Genomic DNA, 18,258 nt, shown 5'->3' with positions numbered 1-18,258 from the left:
TGTCTCTCTCTCTCTCTGTCTCTGTCTGTCTCTCTCTCTCTCTCTCTCTCTGTGTGTGTGTGTGTGTGTGTGTGTGTAGGCGAAGCACAAAAATCTCATTTCTAACCAGTGGATAGCTTAGGTGTCAGCATTCACTTAGGAGTGGTTTTATCGTTTGTTTTACATAAGTCTCTTGAATACACTTCTAAAATAAGCATACTGGTTACTGATTTTAGGGGCTTGAGATGCAATCTTCATTGCCTGTCTTCAGCTTTCAAATGCTCCTAACTATTTGAAAACACAGTTTCTCTGCCGATAGTAAAGAGCACATGCGTATAGAGTGGCAAGGAAAGTGCCCATGCGAATACAGAAGTGGGCAATGGAAAGCGACATTCCACATCACAGGAGATGCGTATGGAAACAGACAAGCTTGTGTGGGTCCCTGACCCAGGCCAGAGCAGGACAGGCCTCGTCTCATGTTTGTGGCAAGCCCCCAGCTCACAGTGGAACACAGTGAGCCCCATAGAAATTAATGCCAGGAATGGAGAAGAAAGAAAAGGGAGATGGGGGAGGGAAGAAGAAGTGAGGAAGGAATTAATTAGTGGTCTCAGTGGGGCCTGGGCTTCATGTTGCCATGGTGATAGCCATCGGTATAAAACAGCACTGAAAGTGGGGTCCACACCATGGTGCCATCAGGGTTAATAGAGTGGGGCCAAGTTATACCTCCATACCATGCTCATCCCCACCTTTGCAGAAAGAAGAAATAGGGCTTACAAGAGGGCTCGTTAAGGACTAGGCTCTGAGCCCTGCAAGGGATACACACTCCTTCCACACCTTTCTCCTATACCCGGCTCCAAAGGACTCCCTAAGGACATGCCTCATGAACCCTCCAGCAAACAGCCACTCTCTGAGTGTTGACTTCAGCCACCCAGGTCTCTGCCTGTCAGCCAGGTGTGAGCTCTGCCTCCTCGCCCACATGCCACATCTGTTCTCACCTGTCCATCTCTGCTAATGCCCCATGAGCCCACATAGCGCAGGCTCCTCAGAACCGCTGCCAGTGACGGGAGCGACAGAGAACAAGAAGAGGGAGGAGTACCCTCCATCGCCAGGAACGCACATTTCCCAGGCAGTACTGCTTGCACCAAGAGCTTAAGATGGCACTGTGCCTACCTCACACAGTCACAGCACAAATGGGGCTGTTGTGGGGGAGCACAGGAGGCTCCCACATGGGCCTCACAGAGAGGACAGCTGGGGGCTGAAAATGGTCTTGGGGTCAGGAACCGCAGGCACCTCCAGCAGCCCACCCATCTGGCTCAGCACAGCTCCTGCCAGCTCTGCCAGGCTTCCTACCTGCACAGGGTCTGTCCCCAGCCCTTCTCAGTGCACGAGCCCTGAGGGTGCCACCCTCGCCTTCAGTCAGCCTTCATATGCTTGTCCTTTTTTTTTTCTTTCTTCCAATAAGTCCCTTGTTCTTGCAGCTCCCCAAGAGCCCGGTGTCACCAGCTGGGCGCCAGCCTGCCTGGCCCAGCCTCAGGCGGTGCCACTGCAGCGCTGCTCCCTTCTGCAGAGCTGGCTGTCTCCACCCGCAGCTCCCACCTCACAGCCGCCAGGAGGATGCTCAGAGCTGTGCTGAGTCCGCGGCACAACGGCTCAATCGTGCCACCTCCAGTAACTACCACCACCACCACCGCAGCACACTCGCCCCCAGAAAAAGCAAAACCAAAAGCATGCAGTTCCCAGGAAGCCCTTTTCTCCTCCACCGTGGGCTATAGAGGAAAACCAGGACTGTCCAGATCCTACCAGCTAGGAGAGCCCCTTTCCACAGTCCAGAGAGAGTACACAACAGTACTTCACAGCACCTAGTCCCTACTTCTGCACTTGGCTCAGAGACACAATAAGGGTGCTCACTCTACAGATGTGGTCATGTGCTTGCTCTCACCATGCAGGAGGAACACCAATGGCCTCACAAGGATGTCCCTCCCATGCGTTATCCTGGGGCAACTCAGAGCTGAGGTATGGGACATGGCACATGTCATAGCACAAACCTCACCAACTCACTCTCAGCCCATCTCTCAGCACTGGGCCAGGTCTGCCCACCTAAACTAGCTTTTCTAGGTGAGAGTCTGCTGGCCTCTGCTATTAATTGAGTGCTTTTAGTAGCAACAACAACGGCACAGCCAGACCCCAGATGCACCCACATCAGCCCACAAGGTCATGACTTGGTGAGACAAGATTAGGTTGCCATGCCCCTCAAGGTCTGTTCTCGGGCAGAGGTCAGGAGATTTAGGGCAGCCTTTGTCCAAATGAGGCTCTGCTGGGGGATTCCCCACACCTGGCTGAGCCTTAGAGACTTCTTCATTTCTGAGAAGGACAGCTGTGAGGTCAGCCAGGTGCACAGGTGCCAAGGTATTTGGGAGAGACAGGAGCCCTGGATCCATAAGGGAAGACAGGAATGATTTCCTGAGCTTGAGGTCTTCTGTGGGAGGGCAAAGTGCAGGCTTCGGTGCACTATGGGAAGGGACACTGAGAGTCAGGGAGGCCAGGTGTCCTGTCGAAGGGAAGCAAAACCACACAGCGATCACAGTCACAACCATCTCAGGGGCTGACGCTGGCAGATGCTCTTTTTAACAGCCACTTAGGCTGTTTTAAAAAAACTCCCTGGACACATAGAACTCAGGAGCAGGGAGAAGGAGGATCAGGAGTTCAATGTCAGCCTCAACCATGCAAGTTCAAGGCCAGCCTTGGGCTACATGAGACCATGATTCAAAAAAAGTTAAAATAAAAAATAATGAAAACAAAAGTCATCAGGGATGGACTTCCTATTCAGGGAGAGAAACAGGGAAGGATCCTGGGCAGAGTGAAACTCCTGAGTCCGAGGGAGGAAAAGGCAGGGCAGGGGTCAATGGGCATGGGACCAGGCAGTGGGATGCTCTTTTGTCCTCAGCCATGATTTGCCTGTATGATTACCAGCTGTGCTCCCCACACAGGGCAAGACTCACAGGACCCACAGGAGACAAAAGTCACAATCTTACTACACAACCCACTCAAACAACTTGAAGACCTCAGTGCAGAGGCAAGTGAGGTTTATGATAAAGAGGCAGAGCAGCCAGCCTGCCTCGGGGCTAGGGAAAGGCAGAGCCTTATGCCAGAGCCAGGTCGGCCAAGGGTGAGGTGGGAGAGGACCAGAAGACTCTAACCAAAAAGCAAGCAATTTATAGTGACTGCCACAAACTGTGCAAGCGTTTGCAGTTTTGATTCGGCATCCATGTTTCTGTGGACTTATCTGAACGAGAGTACAGAGATTGCTAGCATGAACTGAGCCTTGAGAAAAGATGTTCACTGTAGCCTTATTTACCAAGTAAACCAGAGTATGCCGTGTCTAACGAGGGGACCAGCCTAGCACGTCTCAGGTCCCATGTGAAGAGGTGTGTGACACATGTTGACTCGTGCATACATCTGAGTGAGCTGTGTCAGGCTACGGAAAAGAAGTGGGTCACAAGAGACACACACGGTGTGGCACCATTAGCAAGAACTCTGTACAGAGAGGGAGAGGCTTGGATTATGCCAAGGGTTCTGGGCACAGGGAAGGGACAGCTAAAGGATTCGGGGTTCTTTCTGAGATGACTTAGCTCTTAGGAAGCGCCAGCCCCGGCTGCGGGCTTCTCACCTCCAGCACGCGGCCTGTGATGTACTTCTCACAGCCATCGCAGCGGATGCCAAACTTGGTGTGGTAATCAGCCTCACAGTAGGGCAGCCCATCCCTGCAATGACACAGACAGTCAGGACGACACGGGGTCACCCGCTTTGTCCCCAACATGCAACAAAATTCGTAAGAGAACACGGAGGCCAGGCAGCTTCCTCCTGCTCCGAGGGACAATTCCTGGACAGGTAGCATTCATTTACCACCTGCTTTGCCAACTCATGGGAAATATGAAGGGATGAGACTGCCTTCTGCCTGTGTCTTCATGTGTGGCTGTACACCCAGCCCTACTGATGGCAGCATGAGTCAGTGCAGAGGTAGACTGTTCTAGAAGCTGTGCTCAGGAGAATGGCCAACTCTCCCGTGATGGGCTAGCCATCAGCCCACTGTCGTGGGAAGACAGTGCAGACAGGCTATCCCCCAGCTTACCTATCCTCTTTCCCCAGCACTGTGAGCCTAGCAATAGATGAAGGGCCACAAAAGCAGGAGAAAGGATTTGGGGAAGGGAATGATGAGGGAGGCATGGAGGATGTGGGTGGGACCTTTATCACTCCACTTAGGACGGGAAAGAGTTCCTGGGAGGAGATATAAAAACAGCCTTGGACTCAAATGCCACGTCCCAAGTGTGTCACTCAACTCTCTATTCATCCCCGTGTGACAGAGTGTACTGTCGATCTGGGTGCCAGCATGAACACAGTGGCCTCTAGGACTCTGTACATGTCCTCCTGAACATTTGTATATATGTTCATATGTATGCATGCACATACATGTACATATGGGTGTGCACAAAAGTGCATGTCTATGTGCACTATTTGCACTGTGTGCATACATGTGTATTTGTGTATGTGTGTATATGCATGCATGTGTACATGCATGTCTGAACCTCAGCCCCTCCCACTAAAACAGGATAAATGAGAGTGAGGTCTTCATGGGAGAAGGAGATGCTGGGGGCTGGCTTAAGAAAGCACTGTCAATGTCCGAGACTACTGCTGTTGCTAGCTGCGGCTGTCTTCAGCCATGGGCCACAGCTCACCAGGAGTTAGTGTGGAGGTGACAGGAGGGAGACACATGCATACCCACTGGAGCTGCAACTATGGTGAACTCTACCTAGATTTCTGCAGCCATGACAAGCAGGCATCTTTGGGCTGTTGGGGTTTAGACTGGGTGCCACACTCCTTCCCTTAATACTGGGACCCTCACAAGACCCCAGGATGAGTTCTCCAGGGCTGGGTGCCCCCCTGTGACTGTCTTCCATTGATCCCAGAAGAGAGGACACAGGCCTAGAGGCCCCACAAGTTCATATATCTACAGCAAACCCAGGAAGTTCTTAGATTCCATCTCCATGGCAACACTGGTGTGCTCTCCCCCTCAGTTCTGGGATGGCTCTGGAGGCTGCTAAGTAACATGCTGGTGTGGGTGAGCCACCAACGCCCTGTGTGGGGTGGTACCTGATGGGGCAATTCTGCCATTTTCTTCAGAGTCCTGCACACCAGGCTCTGTCCGCCTGAGTCACGCCTCACAGTATGACTGTGATGGAGGCTGGGGGACTCGGGCTTCGCAGACCCATCCGTCTGAGTGGAAGCCCACTTTGGCTTGGGAGCATCACTTTAGGCAATGTTTCATTTTGTGATCAATGGGTCACATGGTATTCTAACCAGGAACACAGAGAGGTCCCTGGTACTCTCTATTCATCCCCGTGTGACAGAGTGTACTGTACTGTCGATCTGGGTGCCAGCATGAACACAGTGGCCTCTAGGAGTCTGTACATGTCCTCCTGAACATTTGTATATATGTTCATATGTATGCATGCACATACATGTACATATGGGTGTGCACAAAAGTGCATGTCTATGTGCACTATTTGCACTGTGTGCATACATGTGTATTTGTGTATGCGTGTATATGCATGCATGTGTACATGCATGTGCGCATGCATATGTGCACACACACTCCACTCTATGCAATCTTACCAGGGGACCTTTTCTACCTAATCAATGCCTATATGGATTCCAATTTTGGAGCATGGAGGAGAACATTCCTGTCCTAGGGGCACTCTTTCAATCACCACCCAGCTCACTTCACCTGCACTTTCTGCCTCACCTCCCTGATCCCAGGGTTAAAAGATATTCCAGTTTAGCTAAGCAGTGGTGGCACATGCCTTTAAATCCAGCACTCAGGAGACAGAGACAGGTGGATCTCTGTGAGTTCAAGGTCAGCCTGGTCTACTGAGAGAGTTCCAGAACAGGCTCCAAAGCTACAGAGAAACCCAGTAGCTCCAGAAAAGCCAGTGTGTGTGTGTGTGTGTGTGTGTGTGTGTGTGTGTGTGTGTGTCCCAGCTCAAGACATGATTCCATGGCCTCTGGCAAATGCTGCCTCCTCCCCAGGCAGGCTCACCCCCTAACAGCATGCTGGGAGAGTACTGAGCCAATGGGTAGAGGATATCCCAGAGTCCATCTCTGCAGGTCAGAACATGTGCCTGTAAGCGCCCATGTTCCCATGGGGACAGCCAGACTCATGAGTGCTTGCAGCTAGCATCTATCAGTTGTTCTGTGCTCTGCAGGTCATCCAGTGCCAGGAATGTCCAGGCACCAAGCAGGTGGTAACATCCTGGAACATAGGCAGGTGTTCTATAAAGGCAGAGCCAGCAACCCCATTCCTCTGCTTCAAGCCACAAGTCAGAGCTGGAGCTGCAACCCACTTCAGCAGGGCTGCTAGTAAGGAAAAGGAAGGCTGCGGGGACCAGAGCAAGTCCCGACCTTGGCTCTTTACGCAGGAGCAGGACTAATCAGCCCACAAGGACTGGACGCCCTGCTCCCCCTGCAGCATCCGGCAAGGCCTTTCTGGGCTGTCTCTTCCACACTCACTTGCTGATGTACTCTGCATTGAGGAGTTTCCCACAAGTCTTGCACTTGAAGCAGCCCAGGTGCCAGTGCTTGTCCAAAGCCACCAGGGCCTGGCCATTCTTGATTTCTAAGCCACAGCCCCCACAACCTGAAATAGAGAACAAACAGACACCTTCACTGTGGGCCCAGGGGCTTCTTACTACAAGGCCCAGCAACCCCACCAGGGGCACTCAACCCCTCAGAATCTTAGGCCCCACAGAATCACCCAGAACAGCCCTGGGGGACAGGTACAGACACAGTGGTGTGCTAAGAGGACCCTGTCTCACAGTTCCAGGGAGCCCTTGCACAGCTCGTGGTAAGGCTTGATCCAGTGTATGAGGAGCGCTGACACTAGGCAGCCTGGGCTGGAGAGTGGGTAAACCAAGGCGGAGATGAAGCTGGCCTTCTAAAAGCAGAGGCATCAGGGAGCCTCCTGATCAGAGCTTCAGACCAGGACACTGGCATCATGAAGAATGGCTGGTCTTTGTGGCAAGGGTGGAGGTGGGGTTTGGAGAGAGAAAGCCACACCGTCACAGTGTGGGATCCGTCACAGTGCAGAACCACATCCTCACACCAGGGTGTGCTGAGTCTAGGCTGGCCTGGGCTTGGGGCAGCCTGCTTGGTTATGCACTGGCAGCTCCTGGTACAGGAACTTCCCACCCTTAGCTGGAGGCAGAATGTTGAACTTACACATATGTGTAATCTCACCAGAGGGACATGACCTCCCCGGAGAGCTCTGAACCCCAGTCCTTCTTGTCACTCCTACTCCTGGCCCCACTTCCCCACCTTTCTGGCTTCCCCTCCTGGAGAGCTGAGTCCCAGCCTTTGCCTCCACTCCCCGTTCATCTCACCCATCTGGAGCTTCCCCTAGGGATTCCCTTTGCTCCACAATCCCCAGCTCCTCCTCTGACTATGAGGTCCCTGCATTTGGAATTCTCTTTCCCTCTGCTCTCTGTGCTGTCCCCTCATCAGCTGGGAACTATCCCAGGCCCAGACGGCTTCTTTGGTGCCTGCCCTACTCATCTCTGCTTTCTCTCTCCAAACCCCACCTCCACCCCTGCCACAAAGACCAGCCATTCTTCATGGTGCCAGTGTCCTGGTCTGAAGCTCTGATCAGGAGGCTGCCTGATGCCTCTGCCCTCCCGCTGTGCCCACATAACGCTGAGGGCTCTGGGCCTCGGGTCCTGGCTCTACTTTGTTGAGCAAACTGGTCCCTCCATACAGGGAACTGCTGTAACAGGGTCTCTGTCACTCACTGAAGGATGTGTGGGCTCCCAGCAAAGTGGAACAGGCAGGGAGTGTAGGGAGAGTACACAGGGGTGACTGTGGGGACATGTGCATCCTGCCTGCATGTATCTATGCAAGGATGTGCTGGTATTTTTTATTTTTTATTATTTTTGGCTTTTTTGAGACAGGTTTCTCTGCGTAGTCTTGGATGTCCTGGAACTCACTCTGTAGACCAGGCTGGCCTCGAACTCAGAGATCCACCTTCCTCAGCCTCCCGAGTCCTGGGATTAAAGGCATGTGCCACCACTGCCTGGCTTATGTATGGGTATATTATGTGCTGTGTGCAGCCTGTGTGGGCACAACTGCTTCTTAATTTCCAGGGCTGGGAGCCAGGACCCCTGGGACACTGAAGTCTTGTCTCAGAATAGGCACAGCCTTTGCTCTTCTGTACATCCCCCCCACACACACACACAGCCTTAATGTTCTTTTAACCAGTGCTATCTGGAACACACAAACACTGTACTCACTGGCAGTAACGACAAGGAAGATGTCGGCACGTGTTCAGTACACACACACTTTGGGCTTTTGCTTGTTGACATAGGGTAGTCCATGCTGGACTCAAACTCATTATGTAGTTGAGGATGACTTTGAACTCTTAATCTTCCTGCCTCCACCATGCTAGTTCTGGGACTACAGGGACACTCAGTTGTGCAGCGTTTTATGTGGTGGTAGGCTGCATTTTGTGAGCACCAAACCAGTAGCTCCCAGGCAGGGATGATTCATTCCCAGAGGACTTTTAACAAGATCTGGAGACCCTTTTGATGGCTCCAATAGAGGCAGGCCTCTGTGTGTGCAATGTGGGATTGGAGGAGATGCTAGGCCTCCTGCCTAGCTCTGCACAGAGGCTACCCCAGAGAAAATGGCCCCAAATATCCATAGTGCTGGGACTGAGCAGCTTCTCTGGGTAACGGCTGGCCTATGAGTGACACCACACCAGACTGCGACATGCCTCCTGCAAAGGTGTCAGAGAGGCCATTTCCAGGTGAGGCTCCCGACGCCCAGGCACTAACTGCCTCCCAGCTGCTTACGTGACTGCTGCCAAGTCACTTGTGTATCCCAAGGCAAGGGTGATGTTCTTTAGGGCTAACGACAGCTCTGACCCACAGAGAGCAAAGGCAGGCACAGGTTCCGGGAGTGAAGGCTGTACCTAATGAATGAGGAAAGGTAGGTACAGACGGCATCTACCAGAGAGCCTGGCTCTGCTCTAACGGTTAGTCCTGTGGCCAGAGCTGGGGCTGCTGCAGAGGTCCCAGGAATGACTGCCACTCTGGTACTCCAGTTCCTCTGCCTGGGATTCTGTGTCTCTGGGCCAACATGAAGCTGCTCTCAACAACCTCCCCCATGCCTGTCCCTGAAAGGATTTAAGGAGTGTTGCCATGGGAACACAGTGCCTACTGTTGATGCCTCTGGTGCCCTGGCAGCCCTGCATGGCTCTGCCAGTGGCAGAGCAGTTCTGTGACAGAGACTGCCAGTCACAGGACATCCTTAGCAGTCTACTAGAGATCTACAGGGTTTCCCAGAGATATCTGTTTCCCACCCTGCACACTGCATATGGCTTGGCCATCAAGGTGGGCCAGGTCTTGTGCTGGCACCAAAAGGGAAGGATAGAAAGGAGACTGGGAAGGCTTCCTGGAGGAAGAGGCCTAGCACTAGGTGACAGCAGAAGGGATGTGGAATGGAAAACCTGAGGTGGCTGTGACGGGCACAGCCTGTGCAGAGGTTCAGTGGCAGGAACAGGGAGATTACCTGCTGGGTCCCCGGTGTTCAGTGCTCTGTTACTGTGCTGGCCCCATAACGTCAGGCTCAGCCACCCCCCAATCCCCCCACTCTTTCAGCTTAGCACCCACCATACAGAGGCCTAGCTGCACTTACTCCGGAGGCCTTGGGCCAGGTGAGCACTACTGCCCAGCGTCGTGGGCGGGGAGCACTTTTGGCACACACACTCCTTCCCATTGAAGGTCACACGATCTCCAGGAGGAAAGGGCAACCTGAAATGAGAGTGAACATCCTGTTGGCACCTCCGGTCCTTCTCTCTCGGTGTCACTCCAGGGCATGGCTCCCGACTCAGCAGACAGTCCTCTTTCTGGGAGATCAAGAACTTGACAGACCAGACTGGGCCCAGGTCCCAGCCTTGCTGGCTGGTCCTGCAACCTCCTCATCCTTTGGCTGACCTGGGTTCCCCGCAGCTCATAGATGCCGGCACTTGTTGCCTGCCAGTGCTGTGGTCTGAAAGCTACCATGATGCATCTCCCCAGGTACGGGGGCGGGGACTTTAGGACTGAGTGGGAGTCCCTGACAGTCTCTAAGATGCTAAGACATACTACAGCTATGCAGCTTCAATACGTTACACAGCCTCTCTGTGTTCCCGTTTCTCACCTGCAAGAGAAGACTACAGCATGCATCACAGGCTTGCCATCCATTCGACATCCATGGTGGAACAGGCTAGCCTAGAGTCCAGGACTGTGAACGCCCAGTGGCCATTTCTCTACAAGCTCAAATGACTTAACAGAGATATATTCTAGAAAATGTTCTCAGTATAATCAGTGCCATCGTGCCAGGGAACACCTGGCCGGTGCAAAATGTCCCTGTGGCTCTCATCTGCTACCCCACTTCCCATATCCCAGACAACAGAGCCATCCATTCGAGCCTTCTGTTCAGGGCCACACTGCCATGATCTGCCCGTGTTGCCACTCCTCATGTCAACAGTTTGTTCTTTTTCAGGGCCGAGTATTACTCCAGCACATCTGTCCAAAGGCATCTATCTGGGTTGTTACCACTTGGAATTACCAACACCTGCATCGTGGGACTTCCTTTCCCAGAGTGGAATTCCTGGTCACCTACTACGTGATTCTGTCTCTAAGGAAACTGTACCACTTCACGTCTCAGCCCTTGCTGTGTGGCCTGGCTGTCATAGCTCTTGCTATTACCCACCATACTTTGTATCTATGCCAGCAGGCACAGCTGCCATTTCACAACTGTTTTGGTCGATGTCCCCACTAGCTAATGGTGTAAATGAGGTGTGTTTTCTGTATCTTTTGGTCATTTGCATATGTTCTTTGGTGAAGCATCTGTTAAACTCTTTGGCTCCTTCTGGATGTTTCCTTTGGATTGTAGAAGTTCTTTACATATTTGGCCTATATCGGTTACTTCCTCGTTGCTATGACAAAATGTCCAAAAAGAAACATCTTGAGAGGAAGGATTTATTGCTCCCTGTTTTATAGATTTTATGTTTTTGTCTGCTCTGACATAGAACTTCAGTCTATTGCCGAGGCTAGCCTCCTACTGCAAGCTCCTTTGAGATTCTGCTGATACCTTCCCTCCAGCCTACAAAACCATCACCCTGTAGCAGGGCAGGCCTGCTGGGGTCAAGTTCACTTAGCTCTTGTGTGTCCAATAAAGACTTTTGTCTCCATCTCTTTTTATGGTGCCTGTTTATTGATGCTCAGTATTCTCATGCCTCAGTGTATAACCCAATGAAGTTAGTGTGCCCAGGGCTGGGACACCATCATCACAATCAATTTCAGAACATTTCAATCACCATTTTTATCAACAAGGTCAGTCAACTCTGGGTCAGGTTAATCATCCTGCAGAATGGCCTCGGGCTGAGTCTGGTCTTCTTCAGGAGGACTTTGGCTAAGTACAGCATGGGTGGATCTTATTTTCCTGTTGGTGCTTACAGACATCGTCTGTTTCCCATGTGGTGTGGGAGGTCCTTCTGTCTATGTGTTGCTCTTATTGGTTAATGAATAAAGAAACTGCCTTGGCCTGTTGATAGGGAAGAACTTAGGTAGGTGGGGAAACTGGACTGAATGCTGGAAGAAGGAAGGTGGAAGGAGAGATGCCATGGATCCGCCACCAGAGATGGACATGCTGAAACTTTGCTGGTAGGCCACACCTTGTGGTGATATACAGATTAATAGAAATGGGTTAAATTAAGATGTAAGAGTTAGCCAATAAGAAGCTGAAGCGAATGGGCCAAGCAGTGTTTTAATTAATTCAGTTTCTGTGTGATTATTTCAGATCTATGCTAGCTGGGACAAACAGCCCTCCCTCCTACAGACTGGCACCTAACATGGGCCCCTCCCTGCAACACTCATTCTCTTCTACAGACATGGTGTTTTATTTTATTTTTGGGGTGGGGGTTCTGTGTGGCAGTTATATTTTTACCGGTGTTTTTAGACTTTTTTCTTGCAAATCTTTAGCAGTGTGGCTGTGATGTCTCAATGAATTCTCACATAGGGTTGACTGAATATCAGGTTACTCTCCTTTTAGAGTCTCTGAGATTTGCGGGCTGTAGGCGTCTAGCTTTCATCAAATCTAGACAATTTTCAACCAATATTCCATAAGGACTGGTTTTTGTATCCAATCAGGCAGACAGACAGGTAGACCAATAGAGAGGCAGACAGTGGCTCTATACCTACTCCTCTGTGCGCCAGTGTGAAAGTTTCTACTGCCATTTTTGGGCTTCTATTAATTTTTTGCATGTGGCTGATCACTTCAGGAGCAGCATGTTTGGCTTCTAGATGGCCAGAAGTTTATTTCTGTACCACTATAGCTCTCCCACTCTGGGTACAGTCTCTGTTCAACAGCAACAGAGTGGACATGACTGTCCCCATGTCTGCATCTGCTGATATCAACCCTGGTAGTCTCCACAAACCTTTCTTCATGTTTGGATCATCGTCTATCTGGGGTCTACACTTCTGAGTAAACACTGGATGTGATAGAATTTATGCAGTTGGATGCAGGGTTCTCACACCTTCCTGGAAGGAGGGTGGACTGCCAGCCTTTAGGGGCATCTCAAGGAGGCTCACCCTTCATCTGTAAGTGCATAACAGCTTCTTCTCCAGGGTGGGCCACCCCGGCAGTGCCCAGCAAGGACCGTCCACTGTGCTTAGAACTCAGTGCCACTGGGAACTATGTACAGCACAACAGCCTGGCCATCCCTCACCCCACTGATGGCTCATGTTGACTGTCAGCTTGACTGGATTGAGAACTACCTGACAGGCATTACACGACCTCTGGGTCTATCTGAGAGTGTTTCTAGGAAGGAAATCCATCTTGAATGTGGGCAGCACCAGCAACATTACGCATCCATCTAGTGTGGCAAAGTCTTCTGAAACCATAATGGTCAGGGTAGGGCAGGGAAGGGCAGGGCTCTTCCTTTTAAAGCATTCACACGGGCATTTGTTGCCATGGAGTGAAGGCCTCTTGATGGTGACATGGCTGATGTGACTAGGTGTTTGGCCTGAGACTCACATTCTCTCCCCTTGTCTCATACATCCCGCCAATACCACCTTTCCACTCGTCATCTCGCCCCGGCCAGGAAACACCTCCCTCTGTTCTCTGTGGTCCCCCGGAGTCAGCCTCCAGCAGGAAGCAGGACTGTGGCCCCAGCTCCGTGTGTGCTTGCTGAAGGCCAACTCTGTGTGGTGTCTAGTCTGGCTATGTGCAGTAGCAGAGCCCCACCCTATCCTACACCCTGAACGGTGCTGCCAGTTGTCACTTGTGCTTTGGTAGATTGCCCAAGGTGGGCTCTCAGGGTGTGCATGGAAACCATTAAGGTATTTCTGGAGACCTCTGACCCAACCACACTAGAGAGCACACTGCAACTCTTCCACGGGAAATGTCCCCCACTGAGCTTCCTCCCCGATGTCTCCTGGTCAAAGGCTCAGTTCTGGCGTTGGGTCCATGCTGTGACTATAGCTGAGCTTCAAAAGGACATAGGAAACACCACCCAGGCTGGACACAGCAACACTGGGAACAGCCAAGCACACTCTGCTCCTCACCCTGACCCGTGTTTGCTAGCCAGGGGCCTTTCCTGAGGGCAGGGGAGGGAGGTACAAGGACCCCAGAAAGGCTGCCATTGGTCAGAAGGCATGCCAGGGTGGCATCCAGACTCTCCATGGGGAGTCCACTTGCTCTATGCCAGGTACCAGGGACCAGAACCGGTCTCCCAGGCCCTGCCGTCTCCCAGCTACCTGTGACAAGATCGTACCATGGCGTTGGGCAAGACACAGCTGTGAACCAGAATGGGTCAGCGTGCAGAGAGACAGGGCAGAGGAAGAAAGAAGGGACCTCTGGGTGGGAGGGAAGAAGAAGGGAGCGGAGGAGGAAGGAGCTACCATACTCCTGCTTCCTGCTGGAGACTGACTCTGAGGGACCATGGAGCTACCTACAGGGCCTGCTTCCCCTTCTGGAGGCGTCTAAGAGGCTGAGGTTCCAGGGCCAGAGTCAATGCCTGTGGAGCCCTGGGCCCAGCACAAATGGGCTGAATGGATGATGGAAAGAGGCAATGGCAGGAATTAGGAATAACAGGCTGAGACACCTCTGGGACAGGGAGGGGGAGTCCAGGGATGCTGGGAACAGGTGGCAGTGGTGAGGATCAGGCAGAGAGCACTCATTTGTGTGTGTGTGTGGGGGGGGGTTTGAGGAAGGTACTGTGTGAGACTTCCGGGGATAGGGCCATGCCATCTGCAGGCAGGGACATAGGAAGTAGGGCCTTGGCCTGTGGGAGTGGGTGCACGGGGACAGACTGCCATCTGGGCAGGCGTGGCAGGAAGCAATGTAGACAGGAGTGGAGCTGAGACCAAGGCCAAGGGTGAGCTAGGGAGGGCCACCTTGGAGACCAGGGGTAAGAGGGTTTTCTGTGGGGTTGGATGGAGGGGTAAGAGGGTTTACTGTGGGGTTAGATGGAGGCAGCTGAGTCCTGCCAGGAGTCAAAAGATGGTGGAGCACAAGAGGGCAAGGCCCAGGGTAGGCCCAGGTAAGGGCAGTAAGGGTTGTGGTGGGATTGAGCCTGGGAAACTTGAAGACCCAGAGGAAGTGAACAGAGATGGTGTGCAAAGACCAGCCCTTGCTTTTGCTCACAGCCAGCTCTCTCTTGAACCTGCTCTGGATGACCCCAAACAAACCACTGTATCTCCCCGTGCCTGATGTGTGAAGATGGAGTGGAGCCAGGGCTCAGGCCAGAAGGAGGGGGCAGAGGTCGCCAGGGCAGAGGCTAGGCCACCTACCTGCACACAGCACACACAAAGCAGTCAGGGTGATAGGTCTTGCCAAGTGCTGACACCACTTCCCCTTCAATGAAGCGGTCACAGCTGAAGCAACGAGTGCCATAGAGCCGCTGGTAGTCACGTGTGCAGATGTGTTCACCCTGTCGTACGAAGAAGCCACCCTCGGCCAGGTCACAGCCACACGCTGGGGAGAAGATCAAAGGCTGGATTAGCAGACTGACCAACTCAAGTCTCAGGGCCAGCAGATCTGACCCCACCTGTTACAAGGTCCTACAAATCCAAATGCTTAAGGTTACCCAGGATGGTACTCCAGGGACAGACACAGGCTTCGCTGCTAGCCTAGAATCGTGTGTGTTTTTCTTGTAGAAGTTTCCAGAAATAGGCACTGAGGAACTGAGGGCAGGACCAGCTTCCCACCATTTCTAGGGCGTGAAGAGGCTCTTTGGCCTCTAAGACCTTGTGAGCCCCTTCAAGCTGCTTCAGTGTTAGAATGGGTGAGCAGATGGGCGTGTGTGTATGCATGCACACGGCAGAGAGAGAGAGAGAGAAAGAGAGAGAGAGAGAGAGAGAGGCTGCTCTGGCTTGCCAGTGAGAGGACAGCTGAGCCCATACGTGGTCCCCTAGTCCACAGAGAAACTTCCCAGTGCCTCCCCCTGGTATCTGGTTCTCACAGGTCTCAGCCCCTGGCCCCTGTAACATGGCAAGGCCAGATCCAGAGCAGAAGGAAAACCCACAGGCTCACTGTGAGCCTCTAGTCTCTTGTCTGGACACACAGCTCCCGGGAGCGGAGACTGTTGAGCCTAGTGGAGGAGCAGAGAAGACTGCGGGCTGTGGACAGAAGTATCTACTCTGGGACTGCTGGTGAGCAACAGCTGGCAGGCCCCAGGTCAATTTCTGGGGACACAGTGTGCTCCTCACTCACACTCCACAGCCCCAGAAGCACACGCAAGTGAGCCATTCAGCGTCTCAGATAGAATAGCCTAGAAGTTGTCACAACAATGCCATTTGCAGAAACACGGCTCCTGGTACAAAACGAGAGGGACCTTCCATGTCATGTATGTGCATGTACATTCCTTACAGCCTATGGCGGCTAGATGCCAGCCTGGAGCCATGATGGATTCCTTCTCCACACCCAGCCTGGGAATGAAACCCAAGGTTTAATCTTGTCCCACTATAGATCAAACAAATGTTCTTCTGCGAGAACAGACCATGGGGTTGACAGATATGCACAGGATTATACCGCTGTGCCTTGGAGACAGACAGTCACAAGTATTCAAGGTGCTGACTCTAGGCTGTGTCTGCTTGTCACAGCTGTGCCAACACTGGTCAGCCCTTGAAAGAGGAATGTGTGCAGAGACATAGAGCCGGGAGAGTCACACTGTAACATAGGGAGAGGGACACAGACAGGCATGCCCCACACCCTGCGAGACTCTGCCGGCTCCTGGCCCTGCTGCCTCAGCTACCTCCTGGTTTCTGGCTGCTCTGAGGATCCCAAGGTCACCCCAAGGCAGTGACATCCCAGACCTCTGCTCCTAAAAATAAAAAGTCCAAGTTCACCAGTAACTCAAGTCCCTCGTCGAGACAATGCGCCTCTATCATATTACAGTTAGAGAAGGATCAAGTTAGCAGAGGCCTGGAGGGAGTGGGGAGGTGCTTATTTTTGAGGGACACGAGGGTTGGCAGCAGCTGATGGGAAGGCAGGGTCAGGGTCACTTCTTGGAATTCGTTCTTTCTTGTGTGTAATTCGTATGTCTTTGTGTGTCTATGGAGGCCAGCGGACAACACTGGACGTCTTCCTCGGCCGCTCTCCATGTTTTCTTTTGAAACAGGGGCTGCCAGATTCAGCTGCACTGGCTGCCTGGTGAGCTCCAGGGAATCCTCCTGCCTCTGCCTACTCACCAGTGCCAGGCTAAGTGGATGCACACTCACACCTAGCTTTTTCTGCAGGTTTCTGGGGTTCTGCATCCAGGCTGTAGATAGTGGCTGCTGCTCTCTGTAGGAAAGTCCCCCAGAGCTGACATGTCCTTTTCTCTGGGGATGGGTGGTTTGGAACTGTGTGAGATGACAGAATAGGCTGGCCCTCCAGCCCCGACTCTCCAGCCCCCAACTCACACCCGTTCTGTGGAGTCTGCGGCGCAGGCTTTCCTGGCTATGCTGGGAGTGAGGTGCCCATGTCATCGTTTTTTTTTTTTTTTCCTCAAGCAGCCCCAGTCACAGTCCTGGGGTGGCTATCACAAAGGATTCTGGTGTTTTTATCATGTGTGACAGTGGGGAAGGGGCTAGAAAGATGGGGTGTCATTGTGAGAAAGCATTAGGGATGCCCATGATGCCCTCAAACCTGGTGGCTCTTGGGACACCACTGAGAGCCATTGCTGGTGCCCTAGGATGAGGCCTCTGAAGGCTGGTGTCTGGCTCAGCTGAAGGCAGATCCCTCAGGGTCCCAGAATGAGACCCAGTAAGAGCTAGCCCAGGCTGTTTCCCGTCACTACCCCACAGGCCATGTTTCTCCTGTGGAGGCTGACCATCCAAAACTGACAGCACCAGGGGTGTTTTGGGGGTGGCCCCTTCTGCAGAAGATTCTCTTTTCAACACCAGGACTTTCTTTATACGCTGTAGCTTGGCCAGGGGACCAGAGTGGAGCCGGTAGTGCTCCTCAAACAGAAGCACAGGTACCTCTATAGGCTCAGGGGCCAGAGAGGACCTGGAATCAAACGCCTAGATGTTCCTAGTTCTACATCCTTTCTCTAAGGTCAGTCACCAGCCCCTCTCCCTTCCCCCACACACAGCTGACTTGGTGGGTCACCTCCCATCTAGGGCAGCTTTATTCTTGTCTGGCAAATTTCTATCTTCAAGGTACAGCCAAATGTACTTTCTCAATGGACTCCTTTCTGGAAGCCTCTGGATACTCCCTATAGACCTCTATGTCCCAAGGATTTGACTACTATTCTTTTTACCCTCACTGAGGGTCACCGTGATGAAGGCAGTGTCAGTCTCCAGACAGCCATGGAAATCATCACTGCCAAGTCAGAGGGCACGGGCATAGTACTTGCCCAAACTGCAGGGATGCATCCGTGGGCTCCAAAACACTATCCCTTTAACAACACTACCAGCTCTGTGAGACTATACGCCATGTCCAGTACTGCACCCTGTGAGTACTTTTTCTCACATTTCTTAGATGTTGGGTGGAGGTGTGCTTAGTCCCCAGCATGCACATGAAATGCAGGGCAGAGGAGAAGGTTTCAAACACAGACAGGTGTGCTGGAAAAGCTGTGCACACAGGCACACCCACTGGAGAGGCCACACACACAGGTGCACCCTCTGGAGAGGCCGTGTACACAGGCACACCCACTGGAGAGGCCACGCACACAGGTGCACCCTCTGGAGAGGCCGTGTACAC

At 52.6% G+C, this 18,258-nt stretch overlaps 1 protein-coding gene across 20 annotated transcripts in view; it reads right to left on the bottom strand.

The window, feature by feature from the left end:
- Ablim2 (actin binding LIM protein family member 2) overlaps positions 1–18,258 on the bottom strand; it is a 124,667-nt gene that overhangs the window by 63,903 nt on the left and 42,506 nt on the right. For all 20 annotated transcript variants that reach the window (XM_026788625.1, XM_026788629.1, XM_013353298.2 and 17 more), the window contains exons 3-6: positions 14,862–15,045; positions 9,721–9,836; positions 6,544–6,670; positions 3,647–3,740 (exon numbers count right to left, since the gene is read on the bottom strand). In XM_026788625.1, the coding sequence (XP_026644426.1) occupies positions 3,647–3,740; positions 6,544–6,670; positions 9,721–9,836; positions 14,862–15,045 (521 nt within the window). The remainder of the gene's footprint in view (positions 1–3,646; positions 3,741–6,543; positions 6,671–9,720; positions 9,837–14,861; positions 15,046–18,258) is intronic.

The sequence above is a fragment of the Microtus ochrogaster genome, unplaced genomic scaffold (genome assembly GCF_000317375.1).
Source record: "Microtus ochrogaster isolate Prairie Vole_2 unplaced genomic scaffold, MicOch1.0 UNK5, whole genome shotgun sequence".
NCBI lineage: Eukaryota > Metazoa > Chordata > Mammalia > Rodentia > Cricetidae > Microtus > Microtus ochrogaster.
Note: the sequence above shows the minus strand (reverse complement) of the source record. Positions and strands in the feature narration are given on the sequence as shown.